General features: G+C 41.5%; 1 protein-coding gene across 8 annotated transcripts in view; it reads left to right on the forward strand.

Annotated features, from left to right (window-relative positions):
* The window catches only part of RASA3 (RAS p21 protein activator 3), a 164,581-nt gene that overhangs the window by 72,265 nt on the left and 71,758 nt on the right, over positions 1-20,558 (forward strand). For 7 of the 8 annotated variants that reach the window (XM_040554578.1, XM_040554438.1, XM_040554820.1 and 4 more), the window contains 2 exons: positions 4,220-4,337; positions 15,584-15,687. In XM_040554578.1, the coding sequence (XP_040410512.1) occupies positions 4,220-4,337; positions 15,584-15,687 (222 nt within the window). Of the gene's footprint in view, positions 1-4,218; positions 4,338-15,583; positions 15,688-20,558 lie in introns of those variants that run through there. The other variant, XM_040554970.1, reaches the window with a different exon arrangement.

Below are 20,558 nucleotides of genomic sequence, written 5' to 3' on the forward strand. Positions count from 1 at the left end.
CCAAGAGCTTGTTTGGAGAGTGGTTCCTGAACATGGCAGGAACAAAATGAATTGTTGTTGCCGGTTTAGATATGTTGCCCTTTTCAGATTTTTCTTTTATTTTTCCTGTACTGAAGTCTCTGTGTTTTCCCTGAAGTCAAATGCTGCAGTACGGAAAGCTCAGCTGCTTTTACCGAGTTTATTTTTTGGATGTGGGTTTTTTGTTTGACTTTTTAAGTACTTTTTTCTTTGAAGTGATTCTGCTATGACATTTTGAAAAAAATCAAATATGTTGCAGCTGGAAGACAGTAAGGTAAATTTGTTGACACAAGGTTTTTACTAACGTGCTCAGATTGGCAGCTGTGTGCAGGTGACCCAATGCCAATACTTAGAAGCGTAGGACCAGCAAATTTTGTTTCAAAAGGGAGAAATAATGTCTGTCTGTCATGCGTTTTCTTCTCTTCAGAAAGTTACACCTAGGGAAATACTCCAAAGCAAAAGTGACACATTGCCAAGCATTTAAATTCAGTGAAAAATACCAGGTGCTTCAGGGAGTTTAAGATGTCAAAATTGTAAGGAAATGTATTCATACATGTACGTATATGTTTGTTTCTTCGTAGAAACATCTTCAAACCTTTTCTTGTTTTCACCAGTTATGCTCCCAAGCATCTAAGCAGTGCCCTTCTCTATTGTATTTGCAGGAGAGCCCCTTTTTCTTGCTTCCTTTTATTGCTGGTGTCTTAGTAGGGCAGGAACATACAACGTTGGAAGAAACAAGGAAGATGAATACAGATCTAAGTCTTTTCCTTCTTCTTGTTCCAGCCTTTCGAGTACCCTGCGCCTTGCTGTGCCACAGCAGTCCATTTTGAGCCTGTAGTAATCCATTCATGAGGAGAAAATAGCACGTCAGTGAGGTATTCAGAATGGAGCAGTCTATCCCTTAAAGACTTGTCCAAAATACCCCATGGTAACTATTAGCAAAGCTAAGTTTAGCTACGCAAAGTTCAAATACTTGGTGCTAAGCTGAGCACAGTTCAGTTAGGACCATCTATATTAGAAGTGTACAGTACCAGGGATAGAGGGAAAACTCTTGCAAATTTAAATTGGTTATTTTATTTCTAGGCCTTCCGAATGGAAGCCTTATGCCCCGAAACAAAGTGCATGTATTTTAGATTGTCAAGGTCTTAGACATCTTAAGAAATATTTTGTTTCTTGTTAGCAGAAGACAGGAGGTCTTAAAGATGGGTGTTTTGACCTTTTGTCTGCAAACCCTCCCTCCAGTCTCTATCGTGCTGGTGCCTCACAAAGAGGAAGACAGAATGGAGCTGCCTCTTGAAAATACAGTTGGTGAAGATGCCTACTCTACACAGATAGGTTAAACGAGGGAATTCTTGCCCAAATTAATTGATCTCATTAGATTTCGTAGTTGAAAATATGGAAATGGTGCATGACTATATCAAGTGTTTTGGCCTTTCTTTTTTTTTCTTTTTTTTCTTAATTTCAATAGCAGCAGGACCAAGAAATACTGACCAAATTGTTCAGCTTTGTTGCGGATAGCAAAGCCGTGCCATAGAGGGAACGTTTTTGTCTTGGCGGAATCTGAGGAGCAACTGAAGCTCTTAACAGAGCGCGTTTGTTGACATAAAATGTCTGGCTAGAGAGTTAGTCTTTAGCTGTGCTTGAAAGCTTGACAAGTTTTTCTTTCTCAACTGCTCAGTGCTGGAGGAATCTAAACAGCCATTGGTTGCTGTCAGTGTTGGGAAGAAACCACATTTTTATGCAAGCTCCTTCTCAAGTCAGTAACGTGATTAATACATTGGGTTGGTCAATTAATCCCTTGTTCTGGCCTCCGTGGCATTTCAGGGCCTTTTACAGTCATTTCTTTCTTCCAACTGGAAAAAATGTCTTCTCCCTCTGTCTTTCTCCCTGTGTGTCCCATTTTCTAATTGTGGTGGTGATCTTTCATTTGCTTTACAGACTGCATAGGCAGTTGTTTGCTGGTGACACTGGTATCCTCCTTTGCACTGCATTTGTTTTAATATTGCGGGGTTTCCTTCTGCAAGTCTGCTAACACAGAGAAGGATTGAGCTTTAAAATAGGGTTCTTACAGAGCACTCTTGAGGCGATGAAGTATTGGCTTTGAGCACTGAAATGCCTATCGTGTGGCATCAGAGAGCATCAAGAACGTGGAATCCAGGAGTAGTTTTGTGTGCACATTGGCGGTTGAAGTAGGAAGTGGGAAAAGTGCAGAAAAAGGGAAAGTGTGTTATTTTTCCTTAATTTTGCCCTTGAAAAGTTTTGACCAGCTGTCTTGGAAGAGCTGGGAGAGTAGCACGGCAGCCCCAGGTGAAGACTTCCTGACCACTCCTCGATTGAAACTCTTCCTGTCGACAGGGATCCTCACCCAGTCATCCAGAAAAGAGGCTGATTTCATGTGATTTTAGTGTGAAAACACAGCATTTTGGATGTTCAGGGCCTGGGGAGAAAAGACAGATGCTCAGAGCTCAGCCTGTTTGATATGCAGTTTGCTCAAATGCAGATAACGAGTAAAAGCTGGAGGTTTACCACAGCAGACTAGACTCTGGTGCAGGTTGTACAAAAGCCATCAGTAATACTTGATATATTTTTGGCCAGAGCTGCTGCAGTTGAACTGTTGATTACACTTCAGCTGAATTTAAAGCCACGCCGGGCACGCTAAGAGATGTTCCAGTCACACCTTTGAATTACGTGGAGCCAGCTTTTTAAACACCGTGTCTCGCAGCTCTGAAGGAAGTGGGAAGAAAGCTTTCAAGTTGCATCAGCTGAGTTGGGAGTGGACTTACGCAGAAGTGCTCCGAAGTGAGCATTGATACATGAAGTATTGTTTTCGTGCACTTACCAATGCCTCTTTGTATGTTCTGTGGTTAGCTTTAGAAAGCGTGTGCGATCACCCATACCTGGACAGTCTGTGAGAAGTGTGGATGCGTGGATTTTCTAAGGGCATGCCATGACAGAAGTGTGTGCAAGAGGTCGTGTACGGAAGACGTGAAGTCCTGTGTCATTTCATGCTCGTCCTTGAAAGCTGAGGATGCTGGTGGGCTTGATATTTCTTTGCTGCAGCCCTTCAGTGTTGACATGCACATTGCATCAGATTCGCCGTTAAACAAAGCTGCAGAAGGGAAAAAGTACATTTTGAGTGAGGACAGATTTGTAACATGCGAGATGGTTCTGTTAATAGTAAAGCTGTTTGGGAGCTGGAGACTGGGAAAGGCATGTGCCTAGTGAGATGCGCTTAGGCTGAGCCGCAGACATCTGATAAAAAGTTATATTTGTTACTGTCAAGTTATATTTGTTACTGTCATTTGGAGTTCCTTTCCCTATTGGCAAACAAACTTTTGTTCTCTTGGTGTGTGCTTCTTTCGTTTTATTTATTTATTTTTTTATTTTTACTCCATGTATTATTACCAGGAGAGAACAGTGTAGTTCCCATGGCGTCTGCTAATAGTCTCTGGCCAGGGAAAAAGTGAAGGTGAATAAGACCACACGCATTGTGGCCTTAGCGTGCTATCAGAGTACTAGGTTTCCTCCCTAGAATGAAAAACACTCATCCAGGTAATGCTAAGGTGCTTCAGCAAAGCCGTGGGGAGCCATACCCAGTTTTAAAACATTTATTTTGAAGGGTATTCAACTTTCATGGTACCTTTGTGTGAGGACCTTAGGCTGCTTCATCAGTGCTAGGTGCCTCATCCAAGTGCTCGGATGTCCAATGTGCGGTGTATGGCTGCTCGTGCCAACTGCAGTGACTATTTTCCATCTCAACATCCGGGCGAGCAAAGGAGCTAGGGATCAGCCCTCATTTGCTGTCTTCTGATAACGTCTTTAGGATAAAATCAATGGGCTGTATCTGGAAGCTTTAATACCATGTTATTGTGCTCTGGGTATCTTACTGGTGGACTGATTAAAAGCAAGAATTCGGAAGGAAGCAATACCCACCCAAACACATGCAAATAGAGCGGGGGCAACAAACTGTTGAATTGTTGCAGATCTTGGTTCCTGCTGAGCTCTGAACTCCGTGGCTGTCGGGAGCTGCTGCCTTGGAAACAGAATGCACTGCTCGGTTTAATAGAGACTGATCGCTTGGGAAAAAAAATATAGCATTTTGCTTTAGCCGTGTTGCTGATGCTGCATTAGTTGATAGCTGACGTATATGTTTAACTTCTTAATATGTAATCTTGTTTTGTTTTTCCTTTCTTGTCTTTAGGCGAAGCCAAAAATCTTCCTACGTATCCGGGGCCAAACAAGATGAGGGATTGCTACTGTACTGTAAACCTGGACCAGGAGGAGGTTTTCAGGACCAAAATAGTGGAGAAGTCATTATGGTAATAAATACATGCATACACGTGTTCTGTTAACTCTTCTCAGTACTCTAGACTATTTTTCTGCTTCCTGTGTTTGTGTAATGTGCCATAGATACTTTTTAGGGGAGTTCAGGGGGTGCATGATCATTTTTCCACTTTTAAGAACTCTCTGTTGGTAAAAGTGTTAGTGTCATGATTCCGATCTGTGTATATGGGAAAACGTCTTCACCGAGGCAAGCCATATAAACTGTTCTCCAAAGAATGTACAGCTGGTGCTCCTTTCTTTCTGCAGTATTTGTTTTGAGCTTCCCTAAGCTCTTTAGTTCTGAACTCTGTTTTGCAGCTGTGTGTAAAGTTTTGCATTGGTCTCGCTACCCTAATGGCTGAAGTTAGGGATTTTTTTTTGTCATGCAGCTGCAACTAATGCAAACAGGTATCTGTTGTTCCAGCCTCTCCTTATCTTGGATGCTTCCTGTGAGATTATAGTAGCTAAATGTAGAAAGAAACAGAACAAGAAGAGTGTAGCAAAAGTTAGAACACTTTCTCCTGGAAATCCCCCTAGATGAAAAATCTAAAGGGAACAAGGCTGGGCATATACAATATGTGTATGCTCTGACAAATGAAATTCTTGATAATGCTTTTTTGTTGCGGGTAAAGTAGCAGCAGGGAAAAGTCACTTTTATCTTACGAGATAAAGTGGGAAAAGAGTGAGAGTTGAGTAGTATAGTTAGGAATCTGTTATTTGTCTTGTTATTGCAAAGAATTTACTCTGGGAAATAGAGTAAATAATTCCCCCCCAGTCTCCAAGTACCTAACACACTTAAGAATGTTAGTCTGAGTAGCTTGAAGTGGAATTTATTCCCTTAAGTCACTTTTTCTCTCGCATATATTTTTCCCCCTTAAGTCTTTATTCCTTAGCTTATTTTCTGATGTGGTGTACTGGTGTCCATAATTGCGACTTCTGATTCTTGAGGTATTTAGATTGGCTAAAGATAATTATAGGAAGTGTTTTTCTATGATGATGCTAACACTTCCCTGTTTGTAGTGTACCTAATTAACAAAAAAAAAGAAAAGTGAAAAGCCATTGACTCTTTATGCTTTTTACAATAACTGACGTGCAATGTCCCTGAACCAGTTGTTCCTCCAGAACTGACTTCATAACTCATTTAAATTCAGTCCTGATTCAAGTGACTGTAGCCCCACTGCTCACAACCAGGAGCCGCACAGTGGGTGTTTTTGCTTGCTGATCATTAAAGTCCTTCACAGGGAGGACGAAGGTGGGGGGGAGAGGGCTGTACGATACTAATTGATGTCATTTCCTTGAACTAACCCAATTATTTTTCTATTGAGAAAATAACTTTCAGTAGTAGGCGTAAGCAACAAGTGTAATTCTTGTAGTGGGAAAAATTCCATCTGCCTTTAGATATCATTAAAAAGCTTGAGGAGGTGTGCTGAGGCTGTGCAGAAACTGGAAGGTTTCTGGTTTCCTGTGGAGCTGAGTTCTTTTCATCATTTGAGGTGAATTCAGTGCAGAGCAACACAACGGTCAGAGGTCAGGAGAACATAACTGATGAGGAAAGGTTAAAAGATAGGAGCTGTTTAATCTGGAGAAGAGGGCTGAGAGTTGGTATAAACATGTAAATAAAAAAAAAATGAGAGGGGGAATTGCTCTGTATGTCCAGTATGGATATTGCAAGTAATAATGGACTTAGATTGCAGTGGGGAAGGAAGTTTAGGTTAGTTTTGTTGTGCAGAAAAGCTTCCTATTAAAGATTCTGAAGCACTGGGGTAGATTCCTGTGTTTATGGCTGAAGTCTTTAAACAGGTCATATGTAACCGATCCTGACCGAAATATTGGGATCTTCCTGCCTTGGAACAGTGGTGCTCCAGATGACTTCTCAAAATCCTTTACAGTCCTATTCTCCTTGACTAAAGGGTTGGCTAACGATGATCTTCATGGTCACTTTTTCTTCTGCCAGTGAATTCCTCTCTTCAGTGGTTGTCTGTGAGCTTCTATTTGCAAGTACTCTTTCTGAAATACATGCTTCTTCAGTCTTGAATATCCACACCTGAATTCTGCATGTATCCAAATATTTTTTTTCATCAAAAAATAACAAACCGACAGACAGAAATCCCGGATACATCAATGACTAAATTGAGATATATTTCCAATCTGTTGATAGGGATTGCTCTCATTTAGTGAGGCACATGTAAAAAGCTGCATAATACTTTATATGATTATGTTTAAATGTATTTAAACTTCCAGAGGAAGGCATTTTTCAAACGATTTCAGACCGTGCTATGGGTAACCTGTTGTTTTTTGTAAGACTCTCGGATGAGCGCACAGCTGAGAAGCCAGTAACGCTGTTACGTTCTTTAATACTTGTTTGTAAATGGATTCAGCCCATTGAGTACCGGTGAATTACTGGCCCAGGCAAGGTTTATGTGCCCGAAGGCCCGTGTAATTTGTGTGCAGCAGAGAAATACCTGCTGCTGTCATGTACAGTGCTCGCGAGGCACTCGCACATGCATTAAGTGAAGCCTGTGCTGGGTGCCTCTTCCTGCGGTGTCGCTGCTGTGATACACGAGGTTAGCTGGGAGCAGGGATATGAATCTGGTCCAAAGCATGGCTAAAATAGCCGAGTCCTGCCTGGCCACCTGTGTGGCTGGCACACAAGGCCATGCTGTCCGTGCCCATCTTCTGTTCCCGTCACTTCGTGGCTGACATGGGGTTGGCTTGCTCTGGTCACAGGCCGCCAAAGTAAGCTTTAAGTGTTTGCGTTTTCACTCATAGTGGTAACTCCCCTGTCTTTTATTTAGCTCAAAAATTGATTTTCATATAGTCTGGAAAGTAGAATCTTTTGTGTGAATGTCTAAATCGAAAGGTGCTTCGTGTGCAGCTCTAGTGTTTCTGAAATAGCATCTTCTCATACAGATTTATTTGTCCTGGGGAAGCCAGTCTTTTCCAGCATGTCTGCATAAAATGAGTTTTTTTTTTTTTATCTGCACGAGAAGACTTGTAATTAAAGTCCCATTAAAACACTGTCTTCCGTACTTAGGGATTCGATGAGTACATGCTTTTTTTTTTTTTCTTTCCCCTTCTCATTAAGCTTCTGTTAAGCACTGCAGAAATCTATGTTTCTCCAGGCAGCCCTTCACCTGATGTGAAGTTTAAATACGTTTCTTAAATGTGAGGGAGAACACAGGTCCTTCTCCTTCCCAGAAGGACTTGGATGAATGACCAATTCTGGCTTGCATGGGATACCCGTGGCAGAGCCTTCAGCCTCTGACTCACGATCTCCTGCGTTTTACGCTGGGACAGTGTAAGAAGTTACCTCCCTGAGCTCTGTCCTAATCTTCTGCAACATGTTTTTATTTTATCGGGCTGTGGCAGAGGCATGGGAAGACAGCTGAGAGCAGTAACCTCTTAAATCAACAAAACATAAATCATGCAGAGCTTTAAGAACTGAACCAGCACATCCTGTTGCCCAGTCCAGTGCCCTTACCAGCGCTTTCCGTGAGCCTGGTGCCCTTTATCTAAGTTTGTATCTTAAAAACTGACAGCAGCCAGCATGGTGAACCTTAACTTCTCTGTTCAGCAGTCAGGTGGGACTCATAAATTACAATCAGGAACTTAAGTCATTCCTGCCATCTAGCCTCTCTTGGCTCCAGTTAAGCTGGTGGTGGCACTGGTGCCTTGAGGGCTGCTGTGAGGATTGCTTGGTAGCATCTGACTGAAGGAAATCGGGGTTATGACATGGGCTGGTCTTTCTATGAAATCACAGAGCAATGTGAAAGTCCTCTTTATGTTCAGAGTCATCCGACTTCCCTGGGGATCTTTGGACAAGCACGATTAGCACGTGGGTCGGTCAGAGCAAGCTCTCCAGGTTCCCAGGAAGAGAATCTCGAACTCTTCAAGCAGCACTGTTTTCATAAACTACTTGGCACGAGCCTTTAGGAAATTCTGAGAAGGTCACATGCAAGTCATAAGATATGAGGGAGAGGGCAGTTAGAGCTGGGATTTAATGCAATTTTCTGTTTTGTATGGTCAATATTTATATTGCTATCATAAATAAAGGCGCTGAATATAATTGGATCCATTCCACTGAACCTAGCAGAGATGTATGTGAAGTCAATCACAGGTTTTATGTCCTAAGGAATGTGTGAGATTTTTCTTTTTTAAAAAATGCATAGATCTACAACTTTTCTTTAGGTCTGAGCTGCAAGTAAACAGCCTGACAGGAATTCTGCCTGTTAATCTCCTTTGCTGAAACAACTACTTACCTTTCCCAGAGAGCAGCCCCAGACTTGAGGCTCCACCATCCAGGGCTTGTTCTAACTGCAGGTCGTCCCTGAGGATAAATTTTCTTGGCCTGCTGGCATTAAGACTGACTTTGCCTTTGCTGTTTGCATCCGATGTTTCCATTCACTTAAAGGGCAGTGTCAGCTGCAACAGGAAATCAAGGCAGCTTCTCAAATCATAGGTGAAGAATGGAAGGAATGTGACATCTCTAAATTTGTTTCAAGGATATGAATAAAGGCAAAAACCGTCGCACGTTAAGAATCAAATGGCAGACGCTGTGTGCTTTAAAGAGATGAGCCAAGCATCTTGAGTCTGTCATTATTTAGTTCTCGGCTATTTCACCAAGGAATTTTTCACCTGCTAAACATAGTGATCAAAGCCTGAATGAAACAGAAAATGAAGCCAGAGGCACTTTCTCCACCCGCAGTCTTTTTTTTTTTCTTTTACCGCCCTATAGTCACCAGTGAAGGAAAGTGTGCTTGTGAGCGTACAGTGAACAGTGCTGTAAATTCATAGCCAAGGCTGTTCTCTTCAACAGGAGGATGTTGTGTCTTTGTCTCAGTCTCAGATCTGGTAACAAATTCAGTCAGTAACTCTCAGAACTTTCTCTAAGCGATTCTGCTGCCATATTTAATGTTTTTTAATTCCAGGCTTGCTCGAACACTGTATTTTCCTATCTTTGGAGTCCGTGGCTGCATAGCTAAACTTCTCTTGTGTTCTGATAACATCTTGGCTGCAGGCCAGTTCTCAAATTTTAAACACATAGCTGTTTCCCTTAGTTGGAGCGTGGCCAAGATTAGCCGTCCTGTCTGAGTTAGCTCCATTAGCTGCTTCCATCTCCTGAAGTTGCGAGCTCGCCTCCTTGAAATAACAGCTTTCCCCAGCCCAGAGGTGATGCACCGGGTGCTGCAGCACATCTTCTGCTCTCCACATGCTCTGTAGCTCCTCTCCCACACTCCTGGCTCGCTCCTCAGTGTGCTGTCAGCCTCTGGGGTCTGCCATCATCTGTGCTCAATTGCATCTGACTGTGGCTTCAAATGCCTAGTATCAATGGATTTCAGTTCTGAAGCATCCCAAGGCTTTAAGGGAACGGGGTAGGATGGGTATGGATGCAACTTCAGCCCAGTTGGGGATATTATTGAAGGCGAGGACTGCACGGCTGTGTAGGGAAGTAAGACAGCTGGGAAGAGCGCCAGGAAGGGAAGCAAGACTTAATGGACAGAGGAGAGTGAAGTGAGCCTTGAGACCCAAGGCAGGGTTTATGAATGAGAGCGTTTATTCACATGAAAAGCCACCCATGTGAGTAACAATTGTTGGTGTTGTAGGCTGCTTCGAGTGATTTAAAAAAAAAATAATAATGCAGCTGTAATGTGACTTCTGTTGTTTGTGTGTCGTCTTACAGAATATTTTGGGAGGTGACTAGGGGCCAAGCGGCTGCTGCTTAAAGTTATCATAATCCCTGTAAGCCTCGTTGAGCCAAACCAGCAACTGTCAAGTGCGGATGATAACTATAGCTAGTGTGTTTGTGTCTCTGCTCTGATATTAGGGTAGAGAAAACGCATACCACTTTACTTGTTTCTCTGTGTAGCAGGGGTGTTTGTGGCTATAGCACAGCACTGTCCATCTCTGCACAAGGACACGAGGAACAATTTGCTTGGGCTCAGCAGATGTCTGGAAGACTGCAGCCTGCGCTCTCACAATGGCCGTGGGGGATATGTTTGGATTTAGGTGTTGCCTTGTGTGCCATATACTTCCTGCTGCAAGTAGCCTGCCAAATCTCTGCTGCAAATACACAACTTCTTAAAAATACCTCGTGCTGTAAGGAAGCTACTGTGACATCTGCCAACTTTGGCTCTTAAAGAGCCTGTCTTACTTGCCTGCCTTCTCGTAGCTCCCTGTCTAGTAGGAGACTGAAGTGTATTCAGGTTTTATTTGGCTTGCTGTATCTGCTCTGAATAAACCTTCTCTTCTCCTTCCCCCCACCCCATCCCCTTGCATAGGCTGCAAAGCATAGCATAAGATGTATTAGCCAAGCAGCAGAAAAACCTTAGCAGAAGAAACAAACAAACGTACTCCTTTGTGCAGACTGATTTTGCTTCCAGCTCACACTGAGATGTGAACTCTGGTCTTCAGTTCACGCAACAGAATGAATCCAGTATTTCTAAACCATTTAAAACAGTCAGAGGATGTGGAGTTGTCTGTGGCATGTTAATAGTCCTTACTTACAAGCACAAAAGCAGTTTAGAAAAAAAAAAATTGATATACAAAGAATTTTGGTTTGAAGGGTTTCATTATTATTCATCATGCAACCCTTTCACTTCATCCACTGAAGTACCAGTGCCAAACAAAAACAAAACTACTTCAGTGAATCCTCAAATATTGAGAAACAAGCACGAGGTTTTGCAACGCAGCCTAAAACTAAAGAAATGCTTCTACTTTGAGATTTACTTTGTGAAGTTAACCTCCCAGTTAATACTATTTGCAGTGATTTCGGTAGATACGTGAGGGTATGGAATTAAAGTTGCAACTTTGCCTCTGGAGGTTAGTAAAACAGCTAAAAGTGAACAAAATTAGATTTTTATTTTTTTTTTCAGAAAAAGTCCCCATTCATCGTGTTTGAAATTAGAATTCTCTTCCGTATTTGCTTTCATTCTACTTGGTTTACACAGTAATTTCTGTTCTCCTTCCCAGTCTCCTCCTTGAAAATATCCATTGCCAAAATATACATCGGAGGACATTCAGAAATAGATACCTTAGAATGGGAAGGGCTTGAAGTTAGATAGGTTTATGAGGGAAACAGGACTTGGAGGGAACTTTCTGTTTTTGATTTCCTGGTATTCCTGCTCCCTGGAGCATTCAGAACAAGTAAGTGCTTGGTGAGCGGAGAACATGCTTGAAGGTCCAAATCCATTTGGCTATTCTTGATGGTTTTCTTTTCCTTTTTTTTTTTTTTTTTCCACAACAAAGCTTTACATCTCTTCTGTCTCAGCAGATGTGGAAGCTCCTAGGGAAAGTGCCCTGAGGAGGGATCAGGTAGTGTATGTGTCTGTGGAAGGTGCTGTATGAAAGATGTAAACTGTTCTAAATTCAGCGCTCCTCACTGAAGAAGCTAGGTTTGAAAATGCTTCTATATTCAGCTTGGAAGAAGGCTGATTTGCCCTTACAGTGGACGTCAACTGCTTCTGTCCTTGCAAAATCCTAACCTCAGCAGCTCTTTCACCACTTGATTGAAGTCTTAGAAGAACCTGAAATAACGGCAACACTGGTGTTGGCCACGACCTGTTGATGTGCGGCCTACCTGATGTGCAACCTGCGCTGTAAGGCTGAGGGAGGGCCCCCTCATTATTCATCCTTCTCCTTGAATGAATAACGTTTCTCCTGAGAATAGGGTTAATCTCCAGTGAAAGCTTAACTCAGGACAGAATCACAGAATCATCTAGGTTGGAAGAGACCTCCACGATCACCGAGTCCAACCTCTGACCTAACACCAACAAGTCCTCCACTAAACCATATCACTAAGCTCTACATCTATACGTCTTTTAAAGACCTGAACTCCTTTGGTTCAGAAAGGTTCTTGAGTTTTCAGCAGGGCTTTTGTAGTATTTTTTGTAGTATTTGTTTTGGAGGGTCTTGTCAGAAGATGGAGGGCTGTGTGGGCAGAGGCTGCTGCTTTTCGTTAATTGCCATGTCAAAGTAAAAGCACTCACTGGAGCTGTTGGGGCAGAGGGGTCAGGGAGGGAGGCATTTACATGTTCTTTCAGAAGAAAAAATTCAGGAGCCCTGGGGCTCATGCTTACAATAAGTTGGCTTGGGAAATAAATCATGGGGTTTGACTGCTGCAACCTCTTGCTCGTCATGTGGGTGGGAGACAAGGCCAGTACTGTTCTGAAGAGATACATGGGAGATGAGCACACATTTAACTGGAAGCTCAAAGTGTTCATGTGGTGACTTTTGATTCCTTCAAGAAGAAGATTCTGTTTCTGCATAGCTCCACAAGGTTGGGGCAGAAGAGGATCAGATTTATCTCCCTGTTCCCTTACAGTTTTAACTTCTTTGGGGAGTTACCCAGTGGAAAGTGAGTGTATTTGGGTTGGAGATCTGCTTGCTTTCATTAGAATCACAGAATCATTAGGGTTGGAAGAGCCCTCCAAGATCACCTGGTCCAACCATCCCCCTACCACCAATGTCACCCACTGAACCATGTCCCTAAGCACCACGTCCAACCTCTCCTTGAACACCCCCAGGGACGGTGACTCCACCACCTCCCTGGGCAACCCGTCCCAGTGCCTGACTGCTCTTTCTGAGAAGAAATGGCTCCTCATTTCCGACCTGAGCCTCCCCTGGTGCAACTTGAGGCCATTCCTGCAATGCAGCGTGACTCGGGGGTGTTACCTGAGTGATGGAAGGCTGCAAATCTACAAGGGCTACAAGGTCTTGGAGGGTTAAAACCGAGCACAGAACAAAGCTTCTCTTCTGTGGGCAGCAGCTGTGAGTAGCACATTGCATGAGAAGTACCAGCCCGCGGGCGCTGCTCGGACTAAATAGCCTTGTGCCCAACTGTAGTAACAAGATGTGGTCTTGCCATGGCTAAGGCAGACTTGATAACATTTCTTTTGTTAATTAGTCTCTTTCGGATAGCACGCATTGGACCAGACACTTCCTGTTGTCCAGTCTGCTTTTCCAAATGTCATGGGTGTTTTGCTGGGGTGTGGTCTTAGATATCTTCTGCCCCTGGCCAGCGCTTGTGACAATGATTAGCAGGGGACTTGCCAAAGGACCCAGCTGATGTCTCTTTCCTGCTCCTTCTGCCAGGATCAGTTGAGCTGAATTAAAGCAAGCTTTATAGTATTTACGTGTGTGTTTTTTCCAGCATACTGAAGCTTCACTAATATGGTTGATAGAGAAACGTGTATATATAATCCACAGTTCATTAAGTATCATCTCATACAAAGGTCATTAGTGAGTAAATTCATCTGTCGTGTTCTTCCAGCAGAAAGGGCAATGTTATGGCTGAACAGACTATTAGGGCTTGGAACAATGCAAGTGTTTTGCATGTATAGAGCACTGAATATATGGGCAGTGTTTAAGCATTTGTCTAGCCCCACTGGGTTAAGCCTGTGCTTGAAAACGTGTGCCGTGTGCACAGAGCGAGGCATTTGGGGCTGCCAGCAGAAGCGTGGCTGCTGGGACAGTCGGGCAGCCCTCGGTTTAGTAGAAGCTGCTGAGTTCTTGATTCCAAATAAAATCTCTCGGAGGAGAATATGACCTAACACAGAGTGCTGACTTGGTAGCTGGGATGAATATAACAGTCAAACCAGCTGCCATTTCCAGCCGTTAGATATTTCTCCCATCCTCACATAGATTCTTCTCCCATCCTCACAGTGGGGATAACTTCGTGGGTCTCAGTGCCTTGGCTTACGCCTGGATGCATTTATTTCAAGGAATGGGAGACTATTTCAGTGGGGAAACATGACCCATGGGTGCATCTTGGGCTTCAATGTTCATCCAGCATGTGTTCTTCCATGTGGCTGGGGGAGTAGTGGCTCCACCATAACGTTCTGTGTCTTGAGTGATGTCTCTGGACTTCATGTGGCAAGTATCTCTTCAAACACAGTGGTTAGCTGATTTGCGGTGCCCGCGTGCTTTGAGATTTGCCATCTAGCTCGTGAGGCAATTTGGGGGCAGTGTATTTTTACTGTAGGCAGAAATACAAGCAAAAGTGTACGGGTGATGTAAAATTCCTTTTGCTGCGGTTTCCCAAAAGACACCAAGGAAATGACCTCTGCTGACAAGAGGCTGAAAAATCAAAAGTTAATGCAGGGACACTTAAACTTCTGGCTATGTAATTTTCTAACACCAAAAGCCTTCAGTAATGATCTCCCATGGCTGTGCTTAGCCGAGACAATAAGGAGGTCTGTATTTAAAGGGGGAAGAAAAACCTGCTGGCTTTGAGCTTGTTAAAATGAGAGATTTATTTTTAAGTCTACCTCTGCCATGCTTGCTGTATTTGTCTGTATGACTCAAATGGCATCCACCGATTTAGATCTACATAATCATGAGTGACTTGGAATTAGAAATCTGTGGTAAAATGGTAGGCCTGTTGATGAATAAATAGTGTTGATGTATGCTTATAGTTCTTAGAAATAATTTCTTAACCATGTAATTGGACAGAGAGAAACTGAAAGGGTTGCTATTAGGAGTCAGGGACTTTATTTTCTGGTCAAATTGGTAGGATCCAAAGAAAGCCCCCTAAATCTCTAAAGAGCTTTTCATGCTGAGATAATGTGTTTTTGTTTTTTTTTTTTAAACCTTGTCTTACTGTAAAAAAAACAACAGAAACAACCCATATTCTATAGAATTCCAGGAGGCAAGAATAGAAACACATATGCAGGGCTCCCAGGTCACAAGTGTCATGTCAACTCCAAGGCTTAGTTACTATCACTTGACTGCATCTGGCTTTAAATTTAATACTTCGGAGGGGATGAGAAAAGAGGTAATGGTTGCAGGTATTAAAATAAACAAAATCCTTTTAAAATATGTATATATTACTTGATCTGTGCTATATTTTGCTCATCCTGATCATCTGTATGCTTTTGTGACCTCTGTTGTACATTAAGCACTGTGTGGCAGCAGGGACCTCTTTCCATTTTTGAGGCAGGGTGTATTAACAAATAATGGTGTCTCTGCCCTCTTTCTTTAGGGCTTTCTGTTTCTCCAAATAAAAATAAGTACCTGCTCCTTTTCGTACAGTAGGAAATCTTGTTCTGTGGGCAGTTAAGGTGGGAAGAGCAGGAGGTGTGCTTGAAGGTGCACCTGCATGGGAGGGAGTGAGCATCGCAGTCCAGAGAGACGTTCTGGGTGTGAAATGTAAGCACGCTGGCTCCTCCGGGATACCAACACTAATTTCTTTCTTTTTGTGTGTGTGTGTGTATGTGTGTGTTTATGTGTGTGTTTTTTTACCCAGCCCCTTCTATGGAGAAGACTTTTACTGTGAAATTCCTCGGACCTTTCGCCATCTGTCATTTTATATTTTTGACAGAGATGTTTTTCGAAGGGATTCCATCATAGGTATGTGTTCATAAATTACTATTTTCCTTATAGCTTACTTCTCTTGGACTTGTAACTGTTGGATCATAAATAGTCATAAGAGTTTGGGTCTTGATATGGCTGAAAGTGACAATGGTAAGTAATGCTCTGTATTTTTCTTCCTGTCAAACAACAAAAGTACCTTCAGTATTACATACTGTAAAGAAGGCTGGCAGATAAGTGCTGTTATGACAGCAAATACAGGTAGCAGTTTAATTGAAATAGACAATGAAGCTCCATTTAAACGTTGGCAACATCATTTGTTACTGTATATTTTTTAATATGCAAGGCTTTCAGTCATGCTGTACTCTAGGGCTCACTATATTCACCTGCATGAAATACTGTTAAATGATGACTACAGTAATCACATGCAGAGTAATAGATACTGTTCATAGGTACAGCACAATGACAGATGAATTTTATAAACGTATTAGAGCAAGCTGTTGCTTACTCTGGGCAGACCTTTGCCAGATATTATTTGCCTTGCATTTCACTTGTGGCAAACTCCATAACACTCAGTTCATCTCTTTAGGGATAAAAGTCTTGTTAAAAACAAAACAAAACAAAACAAAAGTTGGGAAGTTTAATAATTATTTTTGAGCGGAACAGTTTCCATTTTAAGTCACTTTAATGGTTTGGGGTTTTTCTGTTGTTTTTTGTTTGTTTTGGTTTTTGTTTTGTTGTGGGGCTTTTTTTTCAGTTTCTCATCTTTTAATTTTGAGGTTGTGTTTGACTCATTTTTCTAAAAAATTCCAATATAACGTGACTACAGCTATCATTATGTGTTTATGCTTTGTCAGAACTTGTATTGAGGAAATTATCTAATGTTGAGCGATAGTTTATGTAATACTGTAAAATGCATTATCTTAACGGGCATAAAATGGTGGTGCTGATCTCTTCGTATGTACCTTTACATTACACTAGTATGTCATACAGTTGCTATTTTTTTCCTTTCTTTAATTTTTGTTTTATGTTTTGTATTTATTTTTTGTTTTATTTTTGTTACACGTGAGTTAGGAAATTCTGTGTCCCTAAAGGAGCACATCTGTGTATAGAATCTAGCAAACTTTTTTTTTTTTTTTTTTTTTTAATAAAAAGACCTACTTGGTCAAGGACATGGTTTTTGAGAACCTGGTAAGAGCCTTAGCTTTGAATTTTTCTTTTTTTTTGGATTTTGCATTTAACGTTACAGCGAGAATTTGACTTGTGGTTTTATTCACTGTCCTGTGTCAGGTGTTGTATAGCCCGATTCAAAGTTTCCAGCAACTTTGCTGCGTTTTGAATTAACCTTCATTAAACGAATTTTTAAACAAGAAATTGTTCTGTTTTATTTAATGCCTTAGTCTGCTGTCAGGTATTCCATTCTTTTCAGATACAGCAACTTACTTTAAGCTGAGGTTTCCTCTTAGTTGTGTATCTTAATGTGTATTTATTTAAAACAAGTAAATATATATTTCCTTCAGTCACTAACAAATGGTAATTACCATGATTTTTAAGGACTTCCTTGTTTCCTGATCTATTTAGATTCTGCTGAATTTCCAAAGTAAAACTGACAGTTGAACCAAACTTCCCAGTTGGTAGGTTGAATTACTTAAGCATTAGGTTACTTTTTGCTTTAAACTGGAAAATTAAGAATGCTTATTAAGTTTCTTTCGAGCTTGTAACTTTTTTTTTTTTTTTCTTGAGGCAGGGAGTTACACTTACTCTTTTGGTGTGTTAAGCCAATCTGGAATTACCTAAATGGGTTTCTTAACACTTGTAAAATTTGTGTTTCTTTCTGAGAAAAAGAGCACAAGATACACAGTGAAAGATCGTAAAGGCAGAACTACAGGTAAATACAGCGCAGTAACAGACAAAGCTGTGGGGCCAAAGCACTTTCCTTAGGAAGCAAGAATTTCATCTTCCAGGTATCATGAAATAATTCAGCTTTACTCTGCAGAACTATGTGGCAGCAACTTAAACTACCTATTCCTGAGAAAACGCTGTTACACTGCCAGAATCCACAGCTGTGTCCAGATACACGTGTACTCTGCAGGAGAAGCGTTAGGTAAAGCATTAGGGTGGAGGTGAGATCATTGAGAACTGATGTTTAGCTCTGGCATATGCGTGCTGGGGAGGAAGGGGGTCAGGTTCTGATTTTTTTGAGGGAGCTTTTGGAAAGCTTTTTGGTCTCGCTGATCTCCAGTTTCCTGTAATATGAAAGCAATACCTCCTTTCTTTCAGCTGCTCAGCTTTTTGTTGTTGAATTTGCCTTGTCTCCCGTGTGTGACTAGTTTTCTGTAGCTGCAATGTCCTACAAACTGGCAGGCTGTGGACTGGGATTTTTCTTGGTAAGGGTTTTACTCTCTCTCTCCGAACAGGGGTCTTTGAACACTTGACACAAGCCAGACCCATGAAATTGTTGGTAGAGAAGTGCAAATTGTTTCCTTTTCACCATGTTCTCTAAGTTCCTGTTTTAATAATCAAGCTCTGACACTGGAGGGGAATTCTTCAGGAGCTGCTGGAGTAATCTTATCCTAAAGCTTCTGGGAGTAGTTCATGGAAGGAAAGACTTGCAGAAGATACAGAAGGGCCTTTGTTTGGATTTTTGAATGATTGATCTGGTGTTTTTTTCCACTACCTCTTCAGGAAAAAGAGGTAGTGTTCTTGCAACGTGTGATTTTTTTTTTTCAAGTTTTTTAAATTTATTTTTGTATGCATTGAAGAATCCGTATGTAGGCGGACTGATTTGTTACTCCCCTGATGTAGCACTAAAAGGCAAAACTCCAGCGTTACCAATCTACATTGACATTTTACAGTGCATATAGCTATTGTAGTCCGAGTCTTCCCTATTCTTCCCCCACTTTTCTCCTCTCTCCTTATCACAGGTGTATTTTGAAGAGCATTTCAAAGATGTGGAAGTGTTATCAAAAGCCAAAAGGCAATGGAGAGAAGAACAAATTCTCGAGTTACTGTCACCTTGTGATATTAATTCTATAACTTTTGCTTGTAATTGGAAATGCTCTGGAAAGAGAGCATTGCTCTGGAGTAACTGCAAGTGGTTATTTTCAGTAATTCATAATGAGCAGGAATCATCAGCAGCAAAGCTAAGCCGTGGAGTTTTTGTGATGACAGCAACTCTTACATAGGAACAAAGTGCATAACGTTTAAAAGGAATAGCTGCTCTACATGTATCATTTCAACTTAGTCTTAAGAGACCTTTTCTTGAAGAGGCTTGAGCAAGGGAGGTTAGGAAGAGGTCCCTACTGAAACAGTTTGGTTAGCGTAGTGCTAGAATGAGCTCGTTTCCACTGAACTGCTCAGTTCTCCAAAGAGGGGCCCTTTGTTTGCATTACAGAGATTTCTTGTTATATTATGTCATCATGAGACACTTCTGCTGAAAAAAATGTGGTTATCCATGCTCATCCAGCAGTGAACTTTCTCAGAGAAGGGAATTGGGGGCCGTGTCTTCCTTCCAGGGAGAATAATTTTAAGTTCAGATGTTACTGAGCTCGTGAATTTGCCTGTGTTTCCTGTGTGATATGGTACATTTAAGACATCTGTTTGCATTGTTTGTTTGGCTGGTTTTGAGGGGGGTTTCGAGAGAGAAAGAGAGAGAACACAGTGTGCATGTGTGATAAAATGGTGAGAATTTGACAAGTAGCTATTTTTTTTGAAGATGGCTGGCTAGCAAAGTTCATTTTGAGTCACTATTTAGTATTGCCAAAACTTTCTCTTGGTGTTGTAATACTGATTTCCAGGTTGACTGGAGCTCAGAGCAGGCACAATCTTATTTATTCAAATGTGAAGTACAAGTTTGTGATGGTAAAAACATCCGAAATGCAACTCAAATGTGTGACAGATGAGAATGCTCAAGCCACCAAAAACGGAAAGAGTGGGGGCGAGAAAATGAAAAACAAGAACCCCCGAAACCTCTGACAGAAACTTCCGAGGAGAACCAAACAAATTCAGAAACTGGAACCCGTGTAGCAGATATGTTTTTGGAACAGACTGTAGTGTTGTGGCATACAGGATGGGAGGGTTGTTCAGATAAAGATATCTTTGAGTTTGCATGTTTGTTTATTACATTTGCATTTTCCTAGTGACAATTTGCTAAGTCATGTAGGATTTTGGTTAGCTAAACGTACAGCTCTGGAACAACCGTGTCTTGGAAGAACCTTGGATGCCAGTCGAGGTGTAAACTTAATGAAGAAATGCACATCTCAGTGGATCTGAAATATAATTAATCTTTTTTAGCTAAAACATGAAGTATACAGTCACTGTGGAAAGAAATCAGTCTTAAGTTTACCGTTGATAATGTGTGCCTTGACTGTTACTGCCTGGAGTTTAATATAGTGATTTATATAGTGTGTGGAGATGCTTTGAGTAGGAAATGTACTCCTGAAAGTAATGGAAATCCCATTTAAATTTACATATTCTTTCTACTTCCAAATTATCAAGTAGGAATTGTAGGCCAATTTAATTGAACATGTGTCTGTATAATAAATGGCATAGCTATTTCCATCAAGTCGTTACAAGGAAAAAAACATTGAGGAGATGGCATTAACTTGAAAAACTGGCGATTGGTGTCTTCACCAGTGACGGGGAAGACAAGATATCACTATATGGAAGCAGCAGAAGGAATATTAGGACAGTAATGCTGTTAAATACAGCAAATGTAAAAATGTGTTCTGTAACAATTATATTTTAATATTTAGTTTGGGGCTTTTTAGAGGTGTTAAATGAGACTAAAATGTGGCAAGCTGTTCCAATGCATTGGGACAGAAGGCTTTTCTTACCCTTTAATGATTGAGCTAGATTTACCGAAGAAAACCATCTCCACGATATGCCCTCAGCTGCTATTCTCCTAGGTG

The sequence above is a fragment of the Cygnus olor genome, chromosome 1, assembly GCF_009769625.2.
Source record: "Cygnus olor isolate bCygOlo1 chromosome 1, bCygOlo1.pri.v2, whole genome shotgun sequence".
NCBI lineage: Eukaryota > Metazoa > Chordata > Aves > Anseriformes > Anatidae > Cygnus > Cygnus olor.